This window comes from Pogona vitticeps, chromosome 3 (genome assembly GCF_051106095.1).
Source record: "Pogona vitticeps strain Pit_001003342236 chromosome 3, PviZW2.1, whole genome shotgun sequence".
NCBI classification, from domain to species: domain Eukaryota; kingdom Metazoa; phylum Chordata; class Lepidosauria; order Squamata; family Agamidae; genus Pogona; species Pogona vitticeps.
Genome location: NC_135785.1, coordinates 246,651,902 through 246,676,639, shown reverse-complemented (window position 1 = coordinate 246,676,639; position 24,738 = coordinate 246,651,902). Strand labels below are relative to the sequence as shown.

Genomic DNA, 24,738 nt, shown 5'->3' with positions numbered 1-24,738 from the left:
AAATGCCCTCTCCAGCACAGAGCTCGGCCAGCGCCCTGGTTTAACCAGGACATTTGAGCGAAGAAGCAGCTTAGGAGAAGGCTAGAGCTCAAGTGGAGGAAGAACCTGATGGATTATAATTGGATAGCTATCAGGGTCGCAACTAACCTTTACCTGGCCAAGGTAAAGGCTGCCAGTCGTCTATACTTCGCTAACTGGATAAGCAAAGCTTCAAATCAGCAGGCAGAATTATTCCATATAGTGTGCGACCTATCCGGAATTGGTCTGAGCGATGGGCCTTCCCCTAGTTTTTCACCGGACCAATTTGCAGCATTTTTAAAATCTAAAGTGGAGGCCATCCGCCGGGACCTCTCTCTTTTTTTAAATACAGTGAGTCGAGCTGAGATGTCCAGCTCGGTGACTTTCAATTGCTTTCAGCCTGTGACCCCAGACACTGTGGACAAGGCACTTGATTGCTGTCGTGCCACCACGAAACATCGCACTACGGAACACCAAAAGGCATTGGAATGCATTAAACGCTGTTTAATGCGTTCCAATGCCATAGAATACTCACCGTAGTGCGATGTTTCCCAGGGGCCGGCAGCCATTTTCGCGCCCTCCCCTCGCACAACGAGGGCGCCAAATGGCTGCCATCAGCTGTCCGGCGGGTCCAAAATGGCCGCCGGAGCAGCCGAAAGGGGCCGGGGCACAGCGTTTTCGCGCCCTTGGTAACCAAGGGGAGCGCGCGAAAACGCTACCGGAAGCCCCAAAATGGTTGCGCGCAGCCATTTCGGGGCTTCCGCAGCGTTTTCGCGCGCTCCCCTTGCTTACCAAGGGTGCGAAAACGCTGCGCCCCGGCCCCTTTCGGCTGTTCCGGCGGCCATTTTGGACCTGCCGGACAGCTGATCGGCGGGTCGCAAAGCGAAGGTCGGTAAGCGAGCAGCTTACCGACCTTCGCTCTGTGAATCACAGCCTATACGGGCATCGTTTTGCGATCGCATTTGCGATCGCAAAAACGGCCTCGTAGAGCGAATTCATCGCTCTACGAGGCGCCCGTTGTGCAAGGCACCACTGTACTTAATTTCTTTTTTCTTCACTTATTCTTTGTTACTTTCCCATCTTGAAGAATTTGTCTACTGTTTATTGTTTATTGTATATTGTTTTACTTTTCTTATTTTGGTATATGTATATGTTTTTTATATTGCCTGGAAGCCGCCTAGAGTGGTCGCAATGACCAGATAGGCGGAGTATAAATAAAATAAAATAAATTTTCTTTTAGCGTTTTTTTGAGAAATGTAGATGGGCCCTTAAATGAGTGTGGACTTACCCAGCTCCCACTGGTTCCACTGGTCTCTTTGTCTGGAAATAACATCCTGATATTTGGCAAGGAATTTGGCGGCAATCTAATTAATACAAGTCTATGCTGAATGCAGGACTTTCATTATAGGATGAAGCATTATTGTTCTTGTCAGATGGCCATCCAGTTTCACCTTAAACGCCGTAACTGAAAGAAAATGCACCAGTCCCTGAAGAGCTGTTACATTGTCAAGAGTTCTTGATATTAAACAATTTCTTTGTTTCTGTTGTCTCAACATTGGGAAATTACAAAAGGAGGTTTTGTTTAGCCCAAATGTTTGTCTGTGTCATTTCCATTGATCTGCGTATATTGGATCTAGTTCAGTCCACTGGAGCTACAGATTACCAATTCAATCCCTTTTATCTGTGTTGTTATTGTTGCTTAGTCGTTAAGTTGTGTCCAACTCCTTGTGACCCCATGGACCAGAGCATGCTAGGCCCTCCTGTCTTCCACTACCTGGACAAATTCACGTTTGTAGCTTCGATGACACTGTCCAACCATCTCATCCTCTGACGTCCCCTTCTCCTCTTGCCTTCACATTTTCCCAACATCAGGATCTTTTCCAGAGAGTCTTCTCATGAGATGGCCAAAGTATTGGAGCCTCAGCTTCAGGATCTGTCCTTCCAGTGAGCACTCAGGGTTGATTTTCTTCAAAACAAATTGGTTTGTTCTGCTTGCAGTCCAGGACACTCTCAAGAGTCTCCTCCAGCACAACAATTCAAAAGCATCAATTCTTCGGTGGTCAGCCTTCTTTATGGTCCAGACCTCACTTCCATACATCACTACTGGAAAAACTATAGCTTTGACTATGCGGACCTTTGTTGGCAAGGTGATGTCTCTGCTTTTTAAGATGCTATGGTTTGTCATCGCTTTCCTCCCAAGAAGCAGGAGTCTTTTAATTTTGTGGCTGCTTTCATTATCTGCAGTGATCATGGAGCCCAAGAAAGTAAAATCTGTCACTGCGTCCGTATCTTCCCCTTTTATTTGCCGGAAGGTGATGGGACCAGTGGCCAGGATCTTAGTTTTTTTGATGTTGAGCTTCAGACCATTTTGGCACTCTCCTCTTTCACCCTCATTAAGAGGTTCTTTAATTTCTCCTCACATTCCGCCATCAGAGTGTTATCATCTGCATATCTAAGGTTATTGATATTTCTTCTGGCAGTGTATATGTGTACTGTGCCTTTCTATAACATCTTTAGTCTATGAATCTGAAAGTATGTATACAGTATATGTGTATGCAGAAGTGCATTTTACAATATACACTCTAGAAGTATTTTACATATACCGTACACTCTAGAAGTCTGTTCCCTACCAAACAGAGTGACCCTCTGGCTCACAAACCATGGCAATGTCACAGCAGTTTGATAAAAATTAGAACAACCTGAGTTAGCTGCATTTTCCTACACCTCTGTATCAAAATTATTAGACGACTTTTTATGTGGATAAAGATTGAAATAGTAATACATACTAAAATAATATGTCATAAGTTACAGTGCTTAAAGTAATACAAGACCTTTATTTTCCTCTTCCTACAGATTGTAAGTGTTGGCAAACATGTTAAAGGCTATCATTATATTCTTGCAAACCTGGTAAGTACCTTGTTTTACAGTTAACTGCATGCTGAGCTAGTGACATTCTCCATGGCCCTATCAGATCAACATGGTGCCATCTATAAGAGTGAGACAGTTCGTTGTGATGGAGGTCAGGGAATCTTGTGGGTAGCTTCATGGATTTGCAGTAATTGGCTGCATCTGACTGAATAAATCAATGTCTCCTCTCTGGCTTGATTGCAACCATTTGCCTTCTTGTCTTCCAGAATGGCTTCAGTTAGCATTCAATCACCGTAAGCACAAATGAGGAGGAAACTATAGGCTCTGTGAAAAGTTCAGTTAGAACTTTCTTCCATGTGGTGCTTCCTCTTCTCTTTAGGAATTATTTGACAGTTGTTGTAGGTTTTTTGGGCTGTTTGGCTGTGTTCTGGAGGTTTTCCTTACTAACCTTTCGCCAGTCTCTGTGGCCGGCATCTTCAGAGGACAGAAGCTAGAACTCTGTCTTGTTCTGGTGTAGTGTGTGGGATAGCTGAGTATTTGTAGCTGTGGGATCAGCTTTTTGTCCTTTTTCAGATGATTGGGCGATTATGGTGATCAGCGTGTTATTTATTTATTTATTTATTATCGGTTTATTGTTGTGATAAGGGGGAGATGATCTGTCACTGTGATTGATGGCTGCCATTAGCTAGTCTATTGTTCGCAGTGATCACCAGTTGTTGTGGCTGGATACAGTTCATTAACCTTCTTTGCAGGCTCCTGGCCTTTGAGAATAAAAATTATCTGATAGTTTGTAACTCAGTGTGTTCATTTTCCTTCCCCATCACTTGATTCCTATGAGTCACCATTTTTAGATGGTATACTGTTATTTTGAATTGGCAAATCATATACCGTACAGTAGAGTGCACTGGCAGAAAGATAGTGTGTAAATATCTTCATTATTAACTAAAATTAACTTTATTAAAACTGTTATTCCAACCTTAAAAATTACCGCCACAGAAAAATAAAGCAATCCAGCTGTAACAAGCGGACATGACAACAAGCAAATACAGTGGTACCTCAATTTAAGAACTTGATCCATATTGGGACTGCTTTCTTAAGTCGAAACATTCTTAAGTCGAAGCACCATTTCCCGTAGGAATGCATTGAAAACCATTTAATCTGTATCTGCTGTTTTTTGTTCTTAAGTCGAGGCACTGTTCTTAAGTTGAAGCATTAGTTCCCATAGGAACTAATGCAAAGCCGGTTAATCCATATCTACCACTAGCGGGCGAATTTTTTATTATTTTTTCTTCTTTTGACCTAAGGTGAACTTAGGTCAAAAAAAGGGCAGGAAAGGTGTTTTTTTCCCTTTTTTGATTCTTAAGTCGAGGCTCCGTTCTCAAGTCGAAGTAACTTTTTTGCGAACGGAGCTGTTCTTAACTCGAATCATTCTTATGTGGGGATGTTCTCAAGTCAAGGTACCACTGTACTCAGTTCCTTAATGCTGCATAAGGAAATGCCAGTTACTGTTACAAAGATACTGTGTTTTTGGGGTACTCCAACTACACAAGAATAATCACTGGGGAAATTCAGTTCCTCATCCAGCTATTTTTACTAAGGAAGAAAGAGAGCTTGAAACGAAATGGAAAGGGCTGCGAAGTGGGTATCTAGCTGTTATCTTTCAACTGGAATATACGGAATGCAGCTTAACTTCATTTGGAGCACATATCACTTCTCATCTGGAACTGGGAAAACTGCTATGGTACACTGCCATAGTTTAGCCTCTCTGTAACTAGCACTGCAGAACACTGAGTGTATGCTGGATCTAAAAGAACTATTTCTGTCACTGGAGTTGGGGAAGGGTGGATTTCTCCCTTTACTACTGCAACCTCTGTATTCCTGCAGATGCTTTTAGGTGAGTACCAAATCATTGATTGCATCCAAAATTCTACTGAGAAAAAAAGATCTATCCAGACCCAACCAGACTGCAGGGTTGCTGCTTTTGTTCTGTTTTTAGAATGTGGCACGCAGCAATACTTGTGAACTTGGCTTGCTATAAATGAGAAAGGTTGATGTGAGTAAATTTATAAAAAGCTGGATGGTTTTGAGAGACTGTAGGGGAGAAAGGGAAAAGGAAACTATGGGCAGCTCTCATGGGGCCCAATAAAAGTCTTCATAAAAATGTATGAAGGAAAGCAGGCCACCAATCACAGAATCTCCAGTGTCTATATACCAGTACCAGAAATATGCGAAACAAAGAGGAAGAACTGGAAATCCTAGTTCAGGAGGATAAATATGATTTGATAAGGATAACGGTAACTTGGTGGAATGACTACCATGACTTGATACAGCAAGTGGAGGTGGAGTTGCAATATATATCGAAAATACGTATTCCTGCACAGAAATACAGGAGGACAAGCTTGCTTGTTCCCTTGAGAACATCTGGTTTATATAACTGAGACGAGAAACAAAACGTATGTGATAATTGGAGACTACTACCACCAAACTGAAGAGAAGATATAGATGAAACCTTTGAAAAATAAATTGCAAGAATTTCAGAGAGAGACAATTTAATGGTAATGCTAATAATTTTCTCCTGATAATTTTTTACTTGGAAGAAGAAACTAAAGGATACCCTTGACTTGATTCTAACTAATAGAGATGAATTGGTGGAAGAAATGGCAGTAAGGGAAACACTAGGGGAAAGTAACCATATTCTACTTGATTCCTTGATTTCAAAAGAAACAAAAGCACAGTATAGCCACACAAGTACACTTGAGCTTAGAAAAGGCAATTTCAATAAATTCAGGACAATGACAAGTAAAGAGCCCATAGCAGGAGAGCCTAACAGAAAAAGGAGTCCAAGATCAATGGGAGTTTCTTAAAAGAAATTATAAAGGCAGAACTATAAATAATTCTAATAAGAAAAAAAAGGTGGAAGACAGGGGGAAAAAAGACGGGGCCTACTTGACTCTGTAATACTATGAATGTGAAGGAATTACTGTCAATCACAAGTTGAATATAAGCCAGTAGTGCAATCTGGCTGCAAAAAAGGCAAATGATATTTTAGGCTGCAAGTATAGTCTCCAGAATCTGTCAAGTTTTAACTCTCCTTTATTCAGCATTGGTTAGTACTGGGAGTACTGTGTCCAGTTCTGAACACTGCACTTTAAGAAGGATGCCGATAAACTGAATCAAGTTTAGAAGAGGACAAAAAGGATGATCAGAAGACTGGAAACCAAGCCCTACGAGAAAACATTGAAAAAAACTGGGCATGTTTAGCCTTGAGAAGAGAAAGCTGGGGGGAGATATGATAGCACCCGTCAAATACTTGAAAAATTGTCATCCACTACAACAAGACACATAGCAATGTGCTCAGGTTACAAGGAGTCAGATTTCGATTTCGATTGAATATCAGAAAAAAAAACTTCCTAACTGTTAGAGCAGTATGACAATGGAAACAGTTACCTAGAGAGGTGGTGAGTGCTTCAACACTAGAGGCATTCAAGAGAAAATTGGATAACCATTTGTCAGATATCCTTTGATATGTATTCCATCCTTGAGCGGGGGGTGGGAATAATCCATTATTCTAGGATTCTATGACTCCTGTTATGCAAATCCACTCATAAAACATTGTGTAGGACCAAGGTTCCCCGAAACGTGTGTGGCTGCGTGAGGACAAAGTGCCACACCCCCACTTCAGCAGAGTGTTCCTCCCCCTCTGTGTACCCACAGCGGGTATTTCCAGTCCCTCTCATTCCAATCATAGTGAAAGACTGCAATGGGAGATGGAGTGACGCACAAGAGTTGTAGTTGCATGCGCAAGAGCAGAGCCCTGCCCAGCAGGGCTGAAGATTAAACGGAACATTTTGTACGACCATGTAAAATTCATTGAGAATTGTTAGCAGTATGAGAGGTCAAACAAAGTATTTTATTACTTGATTTTTACAGGGATTCAAAGACATTTCTTTGGAAAGGTTTATGCATGGAGGAGCCAATGTCACCGGGTTTCAGCTGGTGGACTTCAGTACACCTATGGTTGCAAAACTGATGCAACGGTGGAAGAAACTGGATCAGAGAGAATACCCAGGATCAGAGACTCCTCCTAAAGTATGTGTCTGCATTATATCCAAAACGATTGTTTCGACAGAAATGGAAGTATACATTTTTGTCATAGGTAGCTGCTTTACACTATGAAGTTCTATTGTTTCAAACATTATCACTCCTTATACTAGTCGCCTATTGATTTATTTTATTTTATTTTCCTGTTATTATTTTATTAAGAATGTTTCTATATTAGTTTTCTACCTAAGAACCTCAAAAGAGAAATATAATTATATAAATGTCTGCAAAGACAATATAGAATGAAAACAAAAAAGCATACTAAGCAATAACAGGCCAAAACAGTCTTGAAAGCCAAAGTATTGGTGAAATTTTATACATCGCCTTTGAATAAAGTGCATTTAAGAAATATTGCAAATAACAAAAAATAAACTAGAACCATTGTTTACAACAAAAGATGACAACTTCATCTAGCTTCAGCTTCGCAAAGTTAATGGCCAGAATCTTGTTGCTTAGCGTAATAAATCACACTAGTGTAGACCCATTGAATCACTGGGGTTTGGTGAATCAACTACTGACTCGTATGGTCTTATCCTAGTTGCAACTTACTTCACCATTACAGCTGGTCCATTTGAATTTATGGAGGAATTGACTTACTTAAATCCCTGTTAATTCAATGGGTCTACTTTAGTATGAGGGACGTGGTGGCGCTGCAGGTTAAAATGCAGAAGCCTCTGTGCTGCAAGGTCTTAAGACCAGCAGTTGTAAGATCGAATCCACGCAATGGAGTGAGCTCCAGTTGCTTATCCCAGCTCCTGCCAACCTAGCAGTTCGAACGCATGTTAAAATGCGAGTAGATAAATAGGTACCACCACAGTGGGAAGGTAACGGCATTCCGTGTCGAGTCGCGCTGGCCACATGACTACAGAAACGGTCTTCGGACAAACACTGGCTCTACAGCTAGGAGACAGGGATGAGAACTGCACCCTAGAGTCGGACATGACTGGACTAAATGTCAAGGGGAACCGTTACCTTTACCTTACTTTCGTATGATTTACTATACTAAGCAAGAGGATTTTGACCAATGTGTGGTAAAACTGTGGCTTGAAGCAGGAGTAGATTAGCAGAAGTGACTGAAAAGAACAAATACAATTCCTTTTGCATCTCATTTCTCTGCTCTTTGCTTTTCTATCAGTCGTACAAGAAACTATGGAAGCTGCAGTGCTTCCAGGGGATCCTCTAGATCAGTGGTCCCCAACCTTGGGCCTCCAGATGTTCTTGGACTACAACTCCCAGAAGCCTTCACTACCACCTCTGCTGGCCAGGATTTCTGGAAGTTGAAGTCCAAGAACATGTTGAGGACCATTGCTCTAGATGCATAAATGATGGAAGTTGAGTAAGCCCATTTGAATCAACTGAACATATAAAGGAACTGACTCACCAAATCGCCATTGATTCAGTGGGCCTACTGTATTACAACTTACTAAGCAGCAGGATTTCTACCAGTTTTAGCCACTTAATGTCTTTATTCTAGTTTCCAAATGTCCTTAGTTGCCTGTTATTCTCTCCATCACTTCTACTTTTTTTTTATTTTAATTTTTTGTTTGGTTAGGGCTTATGTGTGAATTGTGCTAGGACTCAAACAAAGATCAAACAGAAGTAATTATGAACATTCAATAACATAACCATTATCTGGATTACTTAATGGATTACTGCCATTTTTCAACTAAACTTGTTTGCCATATCAAGGACATGGCAACTTCATCATTCTTGTTTGATAAATCCCTTGATAGACTCAGCCTGGTCCATCAAGGAATCAGATTCTTCCTACTGAGGTGTAAGACAGATGCATTTTTTCCTCCAATTTGATTAGTATACCTCCGCTCTGACCTATGATGGGGTGCTTGTGATGGCTGAGACTTTCCGTAATCTTCGGAGGCAGAAGATTGATATTTCTCGAAGAGGAAATGCTGGAGATTGCCTTGCAAATCCGGCTGCACCCTGGAGCCAAGGAATTGACATGGAGAGAACGTTGAAACAGGTATGGCTGAAGTCTTATTCTTAACTATGTGACACAAAACATCATAAGCATTTGAAGTGACCAGCACTTGTTGATTTAATATAATTATTTTGTATTTACATAATCTATGGTGTATTTAATTTGTTTCCAATTCTTATCTTACTCATCCTTACAACAGTAAGCTGGGGCTGAATGCAACACCCTGTCCACCAGATCACACATTAGTCAGGGCACGATGTTCTGCATGATTATTAGCTGGAGCGCCATCAGTAGGAACAAGGCCATCCTCTACAACCCACATCCATGGGTGCTGCATTTGTCGCTTGGAAACACAAGCCTCTTTGTGGGTTCTGTAGGTGGTGGTAGAAGGAAAAGGTAACAGCACTTGATCATATATGTCCATCTGTGTCTATCCTATAGATATTTAAATCTGAGGGTAAAAGAGGTGGCCTGGAGACACAAATCCATATGGATCTCCTACAGATCCAAATGTTGGACTCGTCCTGATTAGTGTACCAACTAAGACAGACTGCAGTATAGAAAATAGTTATTTGGTTATTTATATAGAAATTAGCCGTAGTATGGAAGATATTTTTTTTTGTTTTGCTCTTTTTGTAATTTCTCTAGCATCACCTTGTTTGAGGGGGAAGGAAGAACAACAAAAATGAATGTAGTTCTCATGTGACGATGAAATATCAACTTTCCTATGGGGAAATATTCTTATTAGATCACTAAAATCCAATAGTGATGTAATAAAGGTATTTCTCAACCATGCACTTGGCTGCTATGAATGGATCACGAGGCCATTTGCATTTGCTTTATTTATTTATTTATTTATTTATTTATTTATTTATTTATTTATTTATTTATTTATTTATTTATTTATTTATTTATTTATTTATTTATTTATTTATGAAGGATGGCAATATGGGAAGCAGATTAGGACCTTATGACATGTAAGAGAATAGTCAGATAATTATTTTGTAGTTGGGGCATCAGTTGTCGTTGGACCCTAATCTTAAATACATTCAACATAATAACATAGCTCCAGATTTAGGAGTGAGATTTATGAGATCCAAATATTTGGACACTAAGCCATTTTACCTGCCTACAAATATATTCTGACAGGATTTGAAGTTTCCTCGTTTTTCTCTCCAACATTTTAACTGAAAGAATGAATGATTAACTATAGATAAGTTTTTGGCATGCAGCCCTGTGTTAATTCCACATCACGCTGATCAAAGAAAATGAAATTTAAAATGATTATCTAAGAGTTATTTGATCTTTCTACCACATTGCTTGACAAATGCGTTTCTGTCATCTTGACAGTATATTTAAATTTGCTGGCTCTATATAACTCACAAAAGTAAAAAAATCCCTACATCTTTTCCTCTCCTCATTTCATTTAAAAAAGAAATAACACAGAGGTATTTTTCACAGATGTCAGAGCTCTGTGTGCTTTATGAATTCACAGGCTTACAGAGTTCCAGGTCTCTGTCAAGATGATTTAGCTTCTTGTCTGGAGGAAGGACAATTGTAGCAGGAAGGAAGGAAGGCAACAGTGGCATGACATCAGAGTTTAAAATAATTGTAATTGCAAATTAGCATGCTTTGTGTACAGGGCATTGAAAAGAAGCCATTGGTAACAGCTCTCTTCCTGTGAACAAATGTTTTAAATTTAAGGTGATTTGGTTAACAATGGATTCAGAGCAAAGAAAGAACCTTATTTCAAAGGTACACACTTACTCTCATAGAATGCTGTTAAGCATTGAGCTTATTTTAAATATTCTACAGAACACTGTAATAATATGTGTCTTTATTTAAAGTATGATAAAGGGAAGGGTTTAGTGCTGCACTGGATAGATCTGTGAACTGGAATACCTGGGGTCAGGAGCTCAGTTCCACACTGTGCCTTCTGGGAGAAGAGCCAGCCTGTGTAGCCTTGGGCAACCAGCACAGTCCTGGAGCACCACCATAGGAAGGGAATAGTAAACCACTTCTGAATCTGAAAACAAGAAGAACAAAGGGATTCCTAAAAGAATAGGATTCCTAAAAGAATAGTTCAGAGATAAAGAAAATAGGCTGCTCTCATTGGTTCACCCCCTTCACAGATTGCTGCCTTGTCATGGCAAAGGGGCTTGAGTAATTCAGAGAAGCTATGGGCTATGCCATGCAGGGACACCTAAGACCGGTCATAGTGGACAGTTCTGACTAAACATGATCCACCTGGAGCAGGAATTGGCAAGCCAGTCCAGTATCTTTGCCAAGAATAACCCATGAACAGAAACAAAAGGCTAAAAGATATGACGCTGGAAGATGAGCCCCTCAGATCAGAAGGCGTCCAACATGCTACTGAGGAAGAGCGGAGGATAAGTACAAGTAGCTCCAGAGCTAATGAAGTGGTTGGGCCAAAGCCAAAAGGACGCTTATACGAGAAAGTCCCAGACAACCCAGATAGTGTGGTTGCTGACCTTGAGCAAGACATTGTGGAGAGTTAAGTCAAGTGGGCCTTAGAAAGCATGGCTAACAACAAGGCCAGCAGAGGTGATGGCATACGGTAGGGACCTTACAGAATTGGCCTACGCAAGTTGTGATTTATTGTGCTAATCTTCAGTTTGAGTAGACCCATTTGAATGAATAGAATTTATAGAGGAACTGACTCACCAAATCCTTGTCGATCCAATGGGCCTAGTATAGCATAATTTACTACACTAAGCAACAGAACTGTAGCTGATGAACTAAAGAACATCATAAGCTGATTATAAAAGATATATCTTTACACCTTTCATAAAGCAATGATAGTAGAACCTGATCACAATTCTAAGGAAAATACATTCCACAAAGCGGGAGGAAAGCAGAAGAAAGCCCATTCTACTGTGTCCTTCATCCTGTGTTTTTTGTTGTTGCTATTTGGTTTTTTTGTGTTTTTTTTTTTTGATAGGTTCAAAATGGCCAGGGTTCAAGCCATTTATAATATTGAAGATTAAAACAAACACCTTAAATTGGGCAGCCACTCATTAGTACAATGACCATGTGATCTCAATACCATGTGCAGATTAATAGGAATGGGATTGTTTGATTTCTTGTACTACATTTCCCATAATTTCCCTTTCTGGGAGTTCTACCGGACTGACACACACCTAAATATGGTTCACCTTGCAGACGAGGCCTAAACTGAAGGCTTTGTGGCTTAGCTCTGCCTAGCTTCCTGTTTAGAAACAAAGCTGCCTGCTGGTACCAATGCAGGAACAGGAAGCAGAACTAGGTATAGTTAAGTCTCAAAGCTTTGCAGTTTGGGCCTTTTCTCCCAGGTGAGCATCATTTAGGTGTCTGTAAGGTGAATGTAGGCCAATTCCCAAAATGGGGAATTATTGGATTTCTAGTGCAAGAAATCTGAACATCCCATTCCCATCATTAAGCAGCTTGGCTGCTACACATGGCTTCACCAGAGCATCTTCAAGGATAGTGCCATGTAGAGGATGCTGCAGGTAGATAAGATTTAATGAAGACATGGATTACATGGATTTCTCATGGAAGGTTGTAGTTGGTCCACTAAATGAAGTTCTGTAAAAACACTAACTGCCTCAGAATTTAGGAATTCAGGGATGGAAAAGAATCAAGGAATATTGCCAGAATATTTTAATATTAAAGATGAATGACCAATATAAATATGATGATTTATATTTTTTTATGATTTTATTTTATTATTCCTTCAGAATCTCAAAAGGGAAAAAAAACTGTGTTGAAGCGTTTGTAACTTGAAATTCAATTCAATGAATTTGTTAAAATTCTGACGAATAATCAACTAAATATATATATATATCTTGATGGGCTTCCCTGTTTATAAAGCTTCTTTTCTGGATAGGAATTTACAGTGAAGCAATTCTTCATCAGTCATCAATGCTTTGATTTTATTTCCCATTTTAAAGGTTCGAATACAAGGACTGACAGGAAATGTTCAGTTTGACCACTATGGCCGCAGAGTCAACTATTCTATGGATGTGTTTGAACTAAAGACCACTGGCCCTCGAAAGGTATATCATAGTTTGGGCTACTAAATTGTTGATGCATGTGTAGTTTATTGATTATTTTGCATATCTGGGAATGATAAACACCTTTCCTAGGTAACAAATTCCATGGTATATGGAAACATATAGCTATATCCTTTTCCATACAGTCTTTTCCAGTTTGCTGGTTCATAAAATATAATCTCCTAAATCTTAAAAAGTTCTGCTAAGAAGTAGTTTCACGCCATTTCCTCACCCACCTCCACTGGTTTGTACTTCCACACTGAGCAGTAATAATGTTTTTAAATATTATTGGGTGGTTTGTACTTAAAGAACAACATGTCATTTAGCAGGATGGCACAATATGATTGTTAAGCATGAACACTTCCCTCTGGTTCTTGGGAAGACAAGGCATGACATTTTCAGTGACCTGTAAATTCTGCAGATAGCTGCCAGGTGGAGAGGTTTCTGCCAGCCATCATCATCTTGCAGATACTTGGTGCTTGTTATTCCCAAAGGCACAGTACTTCATTTGTGACTCGATGTTCTCATCAAAAACAGGTTATCACAGAAATGACAACAACTGAAGTGATAGGTTTCCATTTTTTTTGCAAGGAGATATTCCTGCTCTCTGTGGTTTGTGTGTCATGATTGAAATTCCCCGGTATCACTTTAGTACATCCCTTTTCTATGCATATCTAGTCATTCATCAGAACATTTGGAGATGTCATCAAACATTTGGCTCACCCATTTTGCTCAATTGTCCCTTGAAGGGAATGTTGTTGTGGAGGAAGATTTCTAGAATGTACAGCTGTTTGTGTAATTAATTATGTTACTGTATTACATTTTGAACCCATCACTTCTGTTTGCGAATTCTTACACAGTTGTTTGTTTGGTAGACCTGTGTAGCTGGGGATACGTGCTGGGGAAACAAACATTGTCCCCAGGGCTTAACAGAATTGGCTAGCCCCCCCTAAAAGCCTTATCCTTGGCTCATTACTTTGAAGAAAAGCATACATGTTCTAACTGTACAGCTATGAACAGTTCAGTTCATTCAAGATGTATAGATAGCATCACTACCTGTCATTAGGGGTGTATTTAGAATTCATTCTGTCAAATTGTTTTGTTAATTTCCTTGGATTTATCAGATCCAAACCTTCTGGAACTGAGTGCAAAACAAGAGAGTACCTGGAAATCTATTGTTTTACAGGCATGTGATGCATTATATGAAAAAACAAAAAAAACAAAAAGTGTTCTGAAATGTACGCATACTTTTTAATGTGCAAAGAAGATACGCATATATTAAAAACGCACACAAGCGCAATTTAGTTAATGGATGCATGCACCCAAAAATACATACCTTTGAAAAATGCATGGAGAAGGACTTACTGTACTTCCAATGTGAACCAAAATGTGTACAGATCTTTGTGGAAGGGAGAAAATGAGAGAGAATTGGAATGGAATCATCTCAGCAATGACAAAGCATGAACATGCCCACTATTGTCTGTGGTTACACATTTCTCAAGTGTCTGTATTGATCTCAAAAGCTGAAAAATGGGAAAAGAGAGCTGTTCTTCATCAGCAATAACAAAAAGGAGCATCAGGAGTTTTAGAACATTGCATTTATAAAATATCCTAATTATTTAACTGGGTAACAGATACAGGATAGTTCAGCAAAAAAAGAAGTACTTTTCTATCCCTCTGCTTTCTCTGGGAGAGCCGTCCATGTGAAAAGTATAACATTGGTGCAACCAATGTGGAGTAGTTCAGTTCATTGAAAGGAAGAGTCAGACTCTAATGATTTACCGTAGTTGTTTCTATGTTAATCTGCTCCTTTGAACAGATCATAACTCACTCTTAGACTGAAGACATTTTGTCTAATAAGCACTTCCTTCCTTCCTTCCTTCCTTCCTTCCTTCCTTCCTTCCTTCTGTTATCCCTGTAATCTCTTGTAAGTAATCTGTATAAACTCATCTGCATTTGGCGGGTGGGTTAGGCAAAATTTACAACTAGCTCTCATCCTGTCATAAGAAGAGTCACAAGAACAACAAGATTACCACCACAAATTTATACAACAAAAATTGAAGAAGTTCTCTGTTTGAATGAAGGTTAGGTCCAAACCTATAAAGGTTTGAAAATTACAGATCTAAAATAAGCCTTTCATTGAATACAGTGGAACTAATTTGTATGTCGTTTTATAACATCTCATATCCCTCACCAATCTGATCTTAACATATAACACTGTGTAAAATACATATCTATGCACATAATGGCCAAAATCCTCTTTGAGTTTTACATAGTTAAGAGTAATCATATAAGTTTCTGCAGTTAGTCGCAGCTAATCAACTAGATTAGATGTGCCGGCTGTGTGATCGTAAGTACCACTGGGCAAGTGACTAGCATCAACTCAGTGCCTCATGTTATAGCAGTCTATAGGATACCTCTTGCACTCACGTAAAATCTAACAGTTTCTATTGTTTCTATGACTAATCCCATTTTACTACTCACAGATGTGTGTGAACTTGCAGGTGTACACAAAAAACACGGGATGTTTGGATCTTTTGCAAGGTGTGGATACATAGACTAAATTATGCACTGCAACAGACTAATATTCTGAGAAAACTAGCTTGAAACACTGATGAAACACGGAAGTAAACAATACAAGTTTTATCACAGCACCCAGATTCAAAGAAATAAGAATTATTGTACAGCAGCCTTATAACAATGGGATGTTCTTAATAACAGTGGAATTTAGAGGCCTAAGAACAACATAAAGTAAGTTGCAGAGGTTCAGGATGGACTTAGTTCTAAGATTATGATTATCAATAAGAGAGAAAAGGATTTAGAACAGGATCAAGAGGAAAGAGAAAGGCCTTAAGAACACTACTCTAAATTGTCAGAATTGCTTATGGCGAGCTTAAGCTATTTGAATTTAAACATCTGACAATTACTTAGGACTGTGCTCACTTTGTCCTCACTGTGTACCAGCACAGTTGTGTCATTGAGTTGGAGGAAGTTTGATTCTGGTCCTTCTTCGAGCTGGTCCTTCTTTTGAGCTGACAGAGAAGTGCTGGGGAGATCTGCCTCAGCTGGCAGATCTCCAGGGTCAGGTCTTTCTTTGTTTATATCAAATGCACCACAGTACAATTAATAAATAATGTTTGCCCAGTAATGGGCAACATCAAGTACGTATGGGACAAATAACATCAAGTCATCCATGATATGTATTGAGGGATGTAGAATACTGAGCTCAAACTACTAAAGAGGGCGTTCCAGCTGTTCCTGCTGATAGAGCAGATTTCTGCTTTTCCCTAACCCCCTTCAGCATGGATATCTTTGAAAGAAGATCTCACTGTTAAGTTAGGGCTCGAATATTAGACAAAGTGTCAATGCAAGGAGCTTCACTAACTGATTGATCAGTTGCTTGGAAACATGCAATGGACACAGCAGAAAGTCTGTTCCACATTAAGTCACAATTGGTCTAAAGGGCAGATGTAGAATCATACCAAAAAGCATAGGGTCAAAATCTCTCTGTGTTTGCAAGATGATCTTAGAGCAAAACGAGCAAGATGGTTTTTGGCATGAACAGAAGAGGGACTCTTGGCTTCTTGAGCAAATTAAGACTACCCGGCTCACGATAACTATGATTCTGAGAGACATCCATGGGGATTAATTGAGGAGGTACCCTAATCTTCCAGTCTGTCTTAAACGGAGAACACTTTGGAATTCCCTGTTTTCCTGCTGAGGTTGTCCAATTAAGTACTCGTGGCAGTTCATTCAGGAAGTGGAAATGGTAAAACCACTTACCTGGTAAAACTCCTGTTAGGGTTGCTATGTCAGTTCTGATTTGATGGTATAAACATACGCAATGGGTGGAGACTTGAAAGTCAGGAAGGCAGTTGCATTTATCCAGAATTCTCATACTAAAAAGGAGCAGTTTCTCTAAACATAATCCTAGTAAGGGATATCCAGTCAAGGACTACGATTATAGTAAATTCAGGTAGCTAGTGCAATGAGTGCGTTTTTCATATGGCTTTTCAATTAAAGATACATATGCTTTATATTAGATAAGGTAACAGAATGATTCTAACAAAAATAAAAACTACATGTCTACCAGCCCCAGTGACCGAGCTTTTCGGTAACATACAAACTAAACATTTGCATTCATTTGTTTTAGATTGGTTACTGGAACGATATGGATAAATTGGTATTGATTCAGCATGAGCCTACAATGGGAAATGACACGTCAGGTCTTGAGAACAGAACAGTAATTGTAACTACAATTATGGTAAGTTTTTTTCCTAGCATTTGCAGGTTGTAAGCTAAGGTTTGTCTGATTGAAGTATACTTGAATTTAAGTATAATTGTCATTGAGCTTACTTGCAGATTCTAATATAAACAAAGGAGAGAAGGATGAAACACATATAAGTGTTTTGTTTCTAATTACATGAAATATTTTCTTTAAAATCAAGCCCATGTCGTTTATCAGAAATACTTTTTCATTTCTCACTTTGTTCAGATTTTCCTGCTATTTTTTGTGACAAAGAAAACATGATATGAAAACAAAAATTGAAAGTTTATAAGGAGGAAAAAAGGTTTATGTAATTTACCTTTTATTCCTTTGGGGCATGCTTTCTGTTAAAGCAGAAGAGAAATAGACTGTCTGCTTTAAGGATATGAAGGAGCGTTTCTTATAGATTGTAATTCTGGAAAAAATGGATGTTTCCATATCGTCACTGCAAATATATGAAATGCATCTAGCTAGTTAGCCCATTTTAGAGAAAGCTGCTGATTTATTTTCCCCTATACAGCTAGTAAACATAAAAATACCTTCTAATTGGCATCTGCCATTCAGCATGCCATAGCTAGTGTTTTTTCAGTCTCTACGGGTCACTCAGCATAATACAGGGGGCACAGTCTAGCCAATGCTAAGCACACTGGTGTCTATGCATAAAATAAAGTGTATGTCTCATTATCCTCTTTAAAAGAGATTGGAAATAAGCAGTGGGTAACAAAATGTAACTACTTCATTAAATCACAATAATCACTAATTAAAAAAAGAATCTAGAGATACTGGAATTGCTTCTTTCAAGAAAAGCTGTCCCTCTTACAACAGCTAACACATTTTCAATTCTTTCAAAGTCAGTAATGCCCTTTAAGTGTGATATGCATCAAGGTAGACTAGTAGGAGATGACCTTTATCTGACTGTTTTTTTAAAAAAATTGTCTTGCTCTGATTGCCCTTTGTGTGAATCTCATTAGAGAAAATTTGGATTCATTTCCCGCTCAAAACTATTTTAGATAAGGTTTGTTTTAATTATGGAATGTTTTATACGGTGTTCCCTAACTAGATTTTGTTTTTAATTTCTGATTTTTAAATTGACAAGGGAATGAAATTGAGTCAAGGTGGATAGCATGAGACTGGATTTCATGCACAATTAGCTATCGTATTGTTTATATAATATAATACGGTGGTGCACTAATTGCATTTTATCAAATTATCTGTTAAGGATTATCATCCTAGGATAAAAAGGAACTAACATTCTGTACAGACTTTCTGAGTATAAGCCTAACCTGATGGCATAATTCTTTTTTGCATGGGACTTATTAAAATGTATCTTTTTCCTTTGGGGAAAAAAAAAGACACGGTAATGGAAAAATCATACTTCAGTACAGTCCTCCTCTTTTCAGCCTCTGATGAAGAATCCTATTTTAAGAAATTGATCAAAGAAGAAAAGAATCCCACGCTGCTGTGAACATTCCTAAATAAGAGTCAACTATTAAGCTCCAGTGTAGTAGCACTGAGATATATTTTCCCATATGGATTTCTGATCCTCTGACTGGATGACCAGGCATTGAACCATCAAGGAGGAAAAAAAGCACTGTGACTATTCTGAAATGCCTGAAACAGAGGGCATTCAATCTTCAACTTGGCCAAGATATGAAGAAAATGATGGGGATTTCAAGGCTCTCTCAATTGAAACATTCCTCTTGCACCAGTCTTTAAACTGAGGCTTCTATACATGTACAGTGTAAATTATTGTAAAGTATTTCCAAGTTTAGGAGTGATGCCTGTCAAAAACAAAAGGAAGAAGAAAAAGAAAAAGAGGAGAGGAGCTGTTTAAAGTGTCTGTCTTGTCTGACGTAAAACGTTTTGATGTGCATAATAAATGTTATCTCTGCAGAAGAACTCAGCAAGTTCTGAGATGGATATTTTCATTTTCCAGACTAAAGACCTGAATGAATTTTATGTAGCATGTCATCCTGCAGCATGCTAGTCCAAAGTTAAACAAAACTGTTAAAGAGATAATTGTATTGCAGTTTTTATGGTGTTCACTTTCTCTCCTTGTAGTCCTGATACAACAACTGTCATTGGTGTCATATGATGCCCAGAATCTTGTTGCTTAGTGTAGTAAATCTCACTTGAGTAGGCTTATTGAAGCAATGGGGATTTGGTGAGCTCCTCCATAAATTATCAACTCCTCCATAAATTCTGTTGATTCGAATGGATCTAATTGTGACTTAAAGTTGCCATTAGAATAAGATCATTTGAAGAGAGCTAATAGGGCAGTTGACTCACCAAATCCCCATTGATTTAGTGGCCCTACAGTAGCCTGATTTTCTATGCTAAGTAACAGGATTTTCTCGAAAGGTTTCATGGCTGGGATCCAATAGTTGTAGGTTTTTCAGGCTGTTCTTAGGGTTCTCCCCTCAAGAACACAGCCAGACAGCCCGAAAAACCTACAGCAACCAACAAGATTTTCTCTAAACTGCTTTCCATTCAAACAATGGATTTTGAACAGTTCCTCTCCACAAGTAATCCAACAGCTCTAAATTATAGACTCTGATCACAGTAGAACAGAAATATTTGTTGCTTTCTAACATGTTCTAAATAGATAGGGAAGGTTTTCCTTCCATGGACCAAAGGCGCTTCTTCTAGTTGAAGGTGATCTCATCCAGAAAGATCCCTTTTGGTTACGGAGTGTCTCCTGCTGCTGGCAAAATAATGCCTTCTGTTGAGGGAAAGAAACCTTTGAAAAGATGGTAGAGAAGGTGAGCATAGGACATCCCTGGCATCGGACATACTAGGCAATAGCACACCACTTCATATATACACTGACCTTCAACAGACCAAAGTGACAGTAATATTCCCAAGCGATTCTGTTTATCTCTACTCTAAAGTTAAATTTATGTTGTTGTCTGCTGGTGCTGAAACAATTTGACACATCTGTGCAACTGGACTATAGAATACAGTCTGAACTTGCTTCTTTCCTATATGATTAACATAATATATAAACTTTGAATACATGTGTACACAGGGTTTGGGTTTTTTCCAGTGACCACTGCAGTCTGAATAATCCTGAAAACTGCAAAGAGCAGCTCTATGTTTGGTTTGTTTGTATGCTCATCCTAAATCTAATTTAATGGATTCCCCATTATCTTCTCCAGGAAGAATCTGGAATAAACAAGCAAATGTGCAACTATATCCCTACATAATGAAACAAAGTTAATCAATTGGATCATGCTCCTTTAGTAGACAGTCATGAAGTTTCCTAGATGTTAAACTGGTTCCTCCTTTATGTCAGGGTGGGTACCATGCAGCCTGCAGACTACATGCAGTCCTTTAGGGGTGTTTGTGTGGCCCTTTGACCCTTGGGCCCCACAGCCCCCAAAGCTATTTTTAAAGTTGAATATTTTTCATTCAGAAAATGCCCTTGTGCCTTCTAGGAAGCAAGAAACAATTTTGCTGCGTTCAGATGGCTCTCTAAACCCTGGGGCCTCCATAGCATCTCAAAATTATTTACATCTTTTAAAAATATATATTTGTGGCCACTAGATGATGCAAGGGAGCTTTTTCAATTTAAAACTCCATTTTTCACTTAGGAAAGCCCACTGTAGCAACCTTTACAAAATAATATATAAATAGAATATGCAAATTAGCCTTTTAGCCACACTGTCCTCTTGGGGGTGCTTTACACCAGTGGTCCCCAACCTTGGGCCTCCAGATGTTCTTGAACTACAACTCTCAGAAGCCTTCACCAACTCTGCTGGCCAGGATTTCTGGGAGCTGAAGTCCAAGAACATCTGGAGGCCCAAGGTTGGGGACCACTGCTTTACACGATACACAAGGCATGGAAAACTTTGATTATTCCCAGGGCCAGTTTGAGAAATGAATGTGTGTAGAACACACTCTCACACATACATCTCTGCTGGGACAGATTTTGACACCACACCAGTAAAGTTTCTTTAAAATTTGCAAGAAATGCTTATATTCAGTCTTTTACAGTTTGTAAGCAACGTTTGAGAAAAACCAACATTTTTAAGGCAAGTGGCTGCTTCCCCACCCCCACCCCTTATTTTAAAAGGATTGTGCCAGTTTGAAGCCAAAATTTGGTAGCATGGTGTTCTGGAAAGCATGGGGGATTGGCTATACAAAAATGGTTTTGGGTTTACCATATTATATGGACAACTTTTCTGGCCACCTCCCTTCCCTCCCTACTGTAAATGAAATGAAAGATGGTCAAGTGGAAATGTATCACAAAAAGGTACACATTTCTCAAGATATAAGTCTGAAATGTTCAAGTTCCATTATGTGACAGTGGTATTGTCAATTCAGCCCAGTTAGAAGCTGGGTGGAGCTAAGCTTAGCAGAACATGTAATCTCTAAAAGTTGTAAAGGACAAGGGCTTGGACAGTATAAAAGCTCTGATCGTCCTAACCTAGATCTAGAAAGTTCCCCAGGGTGTCATTGGCATGACCCCATAAATTCATTTGCCTATGTTCGGAAATTGTTCAACACCAAAGCATCATCTAGTTAGCGTAAGAAAAAGTCACATGACTTGAGTTGTGGTTAACAGATGTGGCAATATGGAAGACCTAACTCATTGCATTCATTTTGTCAACATTTAATATCCAGCTGCTACATTACCACTAATTTTGTAAGTAAACAGTGGCCGGCAGTGGTTAATGAAATCAGTGTTGTTCATTTCTTCAGCCAGCTGCATTTACCCATCCATGCTATGCACTATAGCATATCTCTTGAATCTTAGTTGTCACTTTTTCCTATGTTCCACTCGCTGGCATTTTTGTATTCAAAATTAATTCCATGCCACTAAAAAAAATACCATTCAGGCTGCCTGAGTCATTTTCTACATTTAACTAAATCGTTCCTGTGATGCCCATCTTTTTACTATGCGAAAAGCAGAAATCTTTGTAAGCCTTTCTTGCATGGCATGCTTTAATAAAACACTTCGCAATTTGTTTGTATTTTTCTCAGTTTGTACATTCCTGTGGTTTACTCCATATAAAACTAATTTAATCATAGACACAGGATATAAGAGAACTGATGTGTCTGAAATTAGCATGCTTCACTTTTTTCCCCTTTTACGGCACAATATGTTTTCAGGTGGTACACAAAACATGATTAATATGGAAATATGAAATTACTCTTAGGCTTTTTTTTAAGCAGAATAAAAAGATGAATTGGAAATAACACTTTAGTTAACATTTGTATAATGTAACAGTTATGTCTTCATGATATAAAGAATTAAATCAGCTGCTCTGTTATTGAATAACAAGATCTTGAGAAATGGGGGAAACTATAAAACATCAAGGAATTTAACTGTAGTGTTGAAGAACACAAATTGGAACTCCTAGTCACTACATGTGTGTCTTCCAAAGTGCCCCTAATTCATCGCAATACTGTAGAATTTTCCCTGGTACAACATGTTATAGACAAATGGGGTTACTTTCTAAAAAAGTTTCCAATTTACATTTTTGTACTGCCAGATGAGCTGGAAATATAATGTTCCCCATCCCAGTTGTTCCATGTGTTTTGAAATTTAGATGCCATCATCTCTCAATATTGGCCACTCTAGGTGTAACTGATGGGAAGAACCATAATATAAACTATGAAGAAAGGACCAATTTGGAGAATATTGTCCTTGTTCAATGTCTCAGTGGTGTCAGATGATTCAAGGTTTTGAATTGATTTATGTGGGAGTAAACTCCATTAAGGGATACTCTGGTGTGTAATGGATAGTGTAACTGACTAGGACTCAGAAGGCCTGGGTTCAAATCTCTGCTGAACCCTGGAAACTCCTTGGAAATGTGGAATGGGTAAAACCACTCTTTTAAAAAGAGTGAAAGCTTTGTTAGGGTTGCTAACAGTTGGTTCTGACTTGAGAGAACATAACAGTTAAGCTCTATTAAACACATGGACTTACTCTGAAAAGACATGTATTGAACTGAATAGCAAGGCTGCAATCCTAAGAATAATTACTAGTGAATAAATCCTAAAGAAAGGGATTTCATTCTTGGCAAACATGCCCAGCATTTGGTTGCAATTATGTGTATTGTGGTTGCATGATTAGCTCATGAACAAAAACAATGGCTTTAAATAAAAATGTATACTTCAGCCAAAATTCTGCAAAGATTATGTTATCTTAGCAGGTGTGTGAGAGAGAGAGAGAGAGAGAGAAAGAAAGAGAGAGAGAGAGAATTTGGTAAAGGCACAAGGAGAAGAGGCCAATCTGTTACATGGTACCAAAAATCAGCTTATAGTTGAACTCAGGAGAGAGTGGTCTACTGTGTTATTTCAGAGTATCCTACACTTCCATCTGATCAGGCACATCTGAAATGTCAGTGATCTGGGGAGGTCTATGGCAAATGCTCAGACAAATGGGATAACATACAGAATTACTTAACCACCCCTCACTCCAGGATCTGTGAGTGGCATTAGACCTGCAACATGTAGTAGTCACAAAGGAGAACATGATTCTTCCCACAGCTTGGGGGAATTAACCTGTTGGACTATAGGTCATTGAATCCCCTGGTGGCCGTGGAAGTTGTAATTCTAAAAAAGCAACTTTCCCATGTTCTGTTCTTCTACACTTGCTGAATATACAATTAGTCTTTAAGAGCATAGGCATAAAATGGCCTCATTGTTCTATGGAATGTTTCATTATACTGCATATACAGAGGCATAGGCTATAATTCATATTTTTAAAAATTATAATAGTGATGTAAGTACCCATTCCCCTGGTTGTCTGTGATGAGTGACCACACATCATTGCAAACTGTAAGAAACCTTTCATAAAGATGGCACTCCCCTCAAGAAAAAAAAAAACTCTTTTGGGCCACAGAGGCATTTTATTACATTCAAATAATTTTAGGAATTTCTAGACTGATATCTTCATGGATTATTTACAAGGATGAACTTCTTTGATAAATGTATTTCGCATACTATAGCTAATGCTTTGCAACTTTCTAAGAAGCACAACATTAATTTTATCATTATAAATATAGAATAACGTACAGAAGTGTCTAATTCTTTTAAAGACATAACCCTTTTTATATCATTAAGCATCCCCTTGTTGTGTACTATCAGGATTGCAAAACATGGTTCTACACTGATAAATCTATTATTTTCTAACACCATGCTGTATTTTAATTGTTAACCATTGTTATAGATACAGTATCTGTAATTAATCATGTACCACTTTGAATTTCTGTATTAATCCTTTTGTTGCATTTTTTTAAAATAAGAATTTTCTGTGGAATTATATTTCATAAACCTGTTCTAAAGTGTTTATTGTTACTGTATTTAGACACTATGCTTGGGTGAATAATGTCCTCAATATATGTTGAACTTCACACTTAAGATGTGGAAGAAACTGAGATAAATTGTTTAGTTTGATGGCAACCAATGGATCCATTGCACAGTAGCTGTTGCATTTACTCATGCCATCACTTGTCAGACTAATTCACATAAACTATTATTGC

General features: G+C 38.7%; 1 protein-coding gene across 6 annotated transcripts in view; it reads left to right on the top strand.

Moving 5' to 3' along the window:
* GRIA4 (glutamate ionotropic receptor AMPA type subunit 4) overlaps window positions 1–24,738 on the top strand; it is a 295,426-nt gene that overhangs the window by 212,103 nt on the left and 58,585 nt on the right. For 5 of the 6 annotated variants that reach the window (XM_078390085.1, XM_020805165.3, XM_020805166.3 and 2 more), the window contains 5 exons: window positions 2,872–2,925; window positions 6,817–6,975; window positions 8,801–8,968; window positions 12,877–12,981; window positions 17,132–17,242. In XM_078390085.1, the coding sequence (XP_078246211.1) occupies window positions 2,872–2,925; window positions 6,817–6,975; window positions 8,801–8,968; window positions 12,877–12,981; window positions 17,132–17,242 (597 nt within the window). Of the gene's footprint in view, window positions 1–2,871; window positions 2,926–6,816; window positions 6,976–8,800; window positions 8,969–12,876; window positions 12,982–17,131; window positions 17,243–18,645; window positions 19,149–24,738 lie in introns of those variants that run through there. The other variant, XM_078390087.1, reaches the window with a different exon arrangement.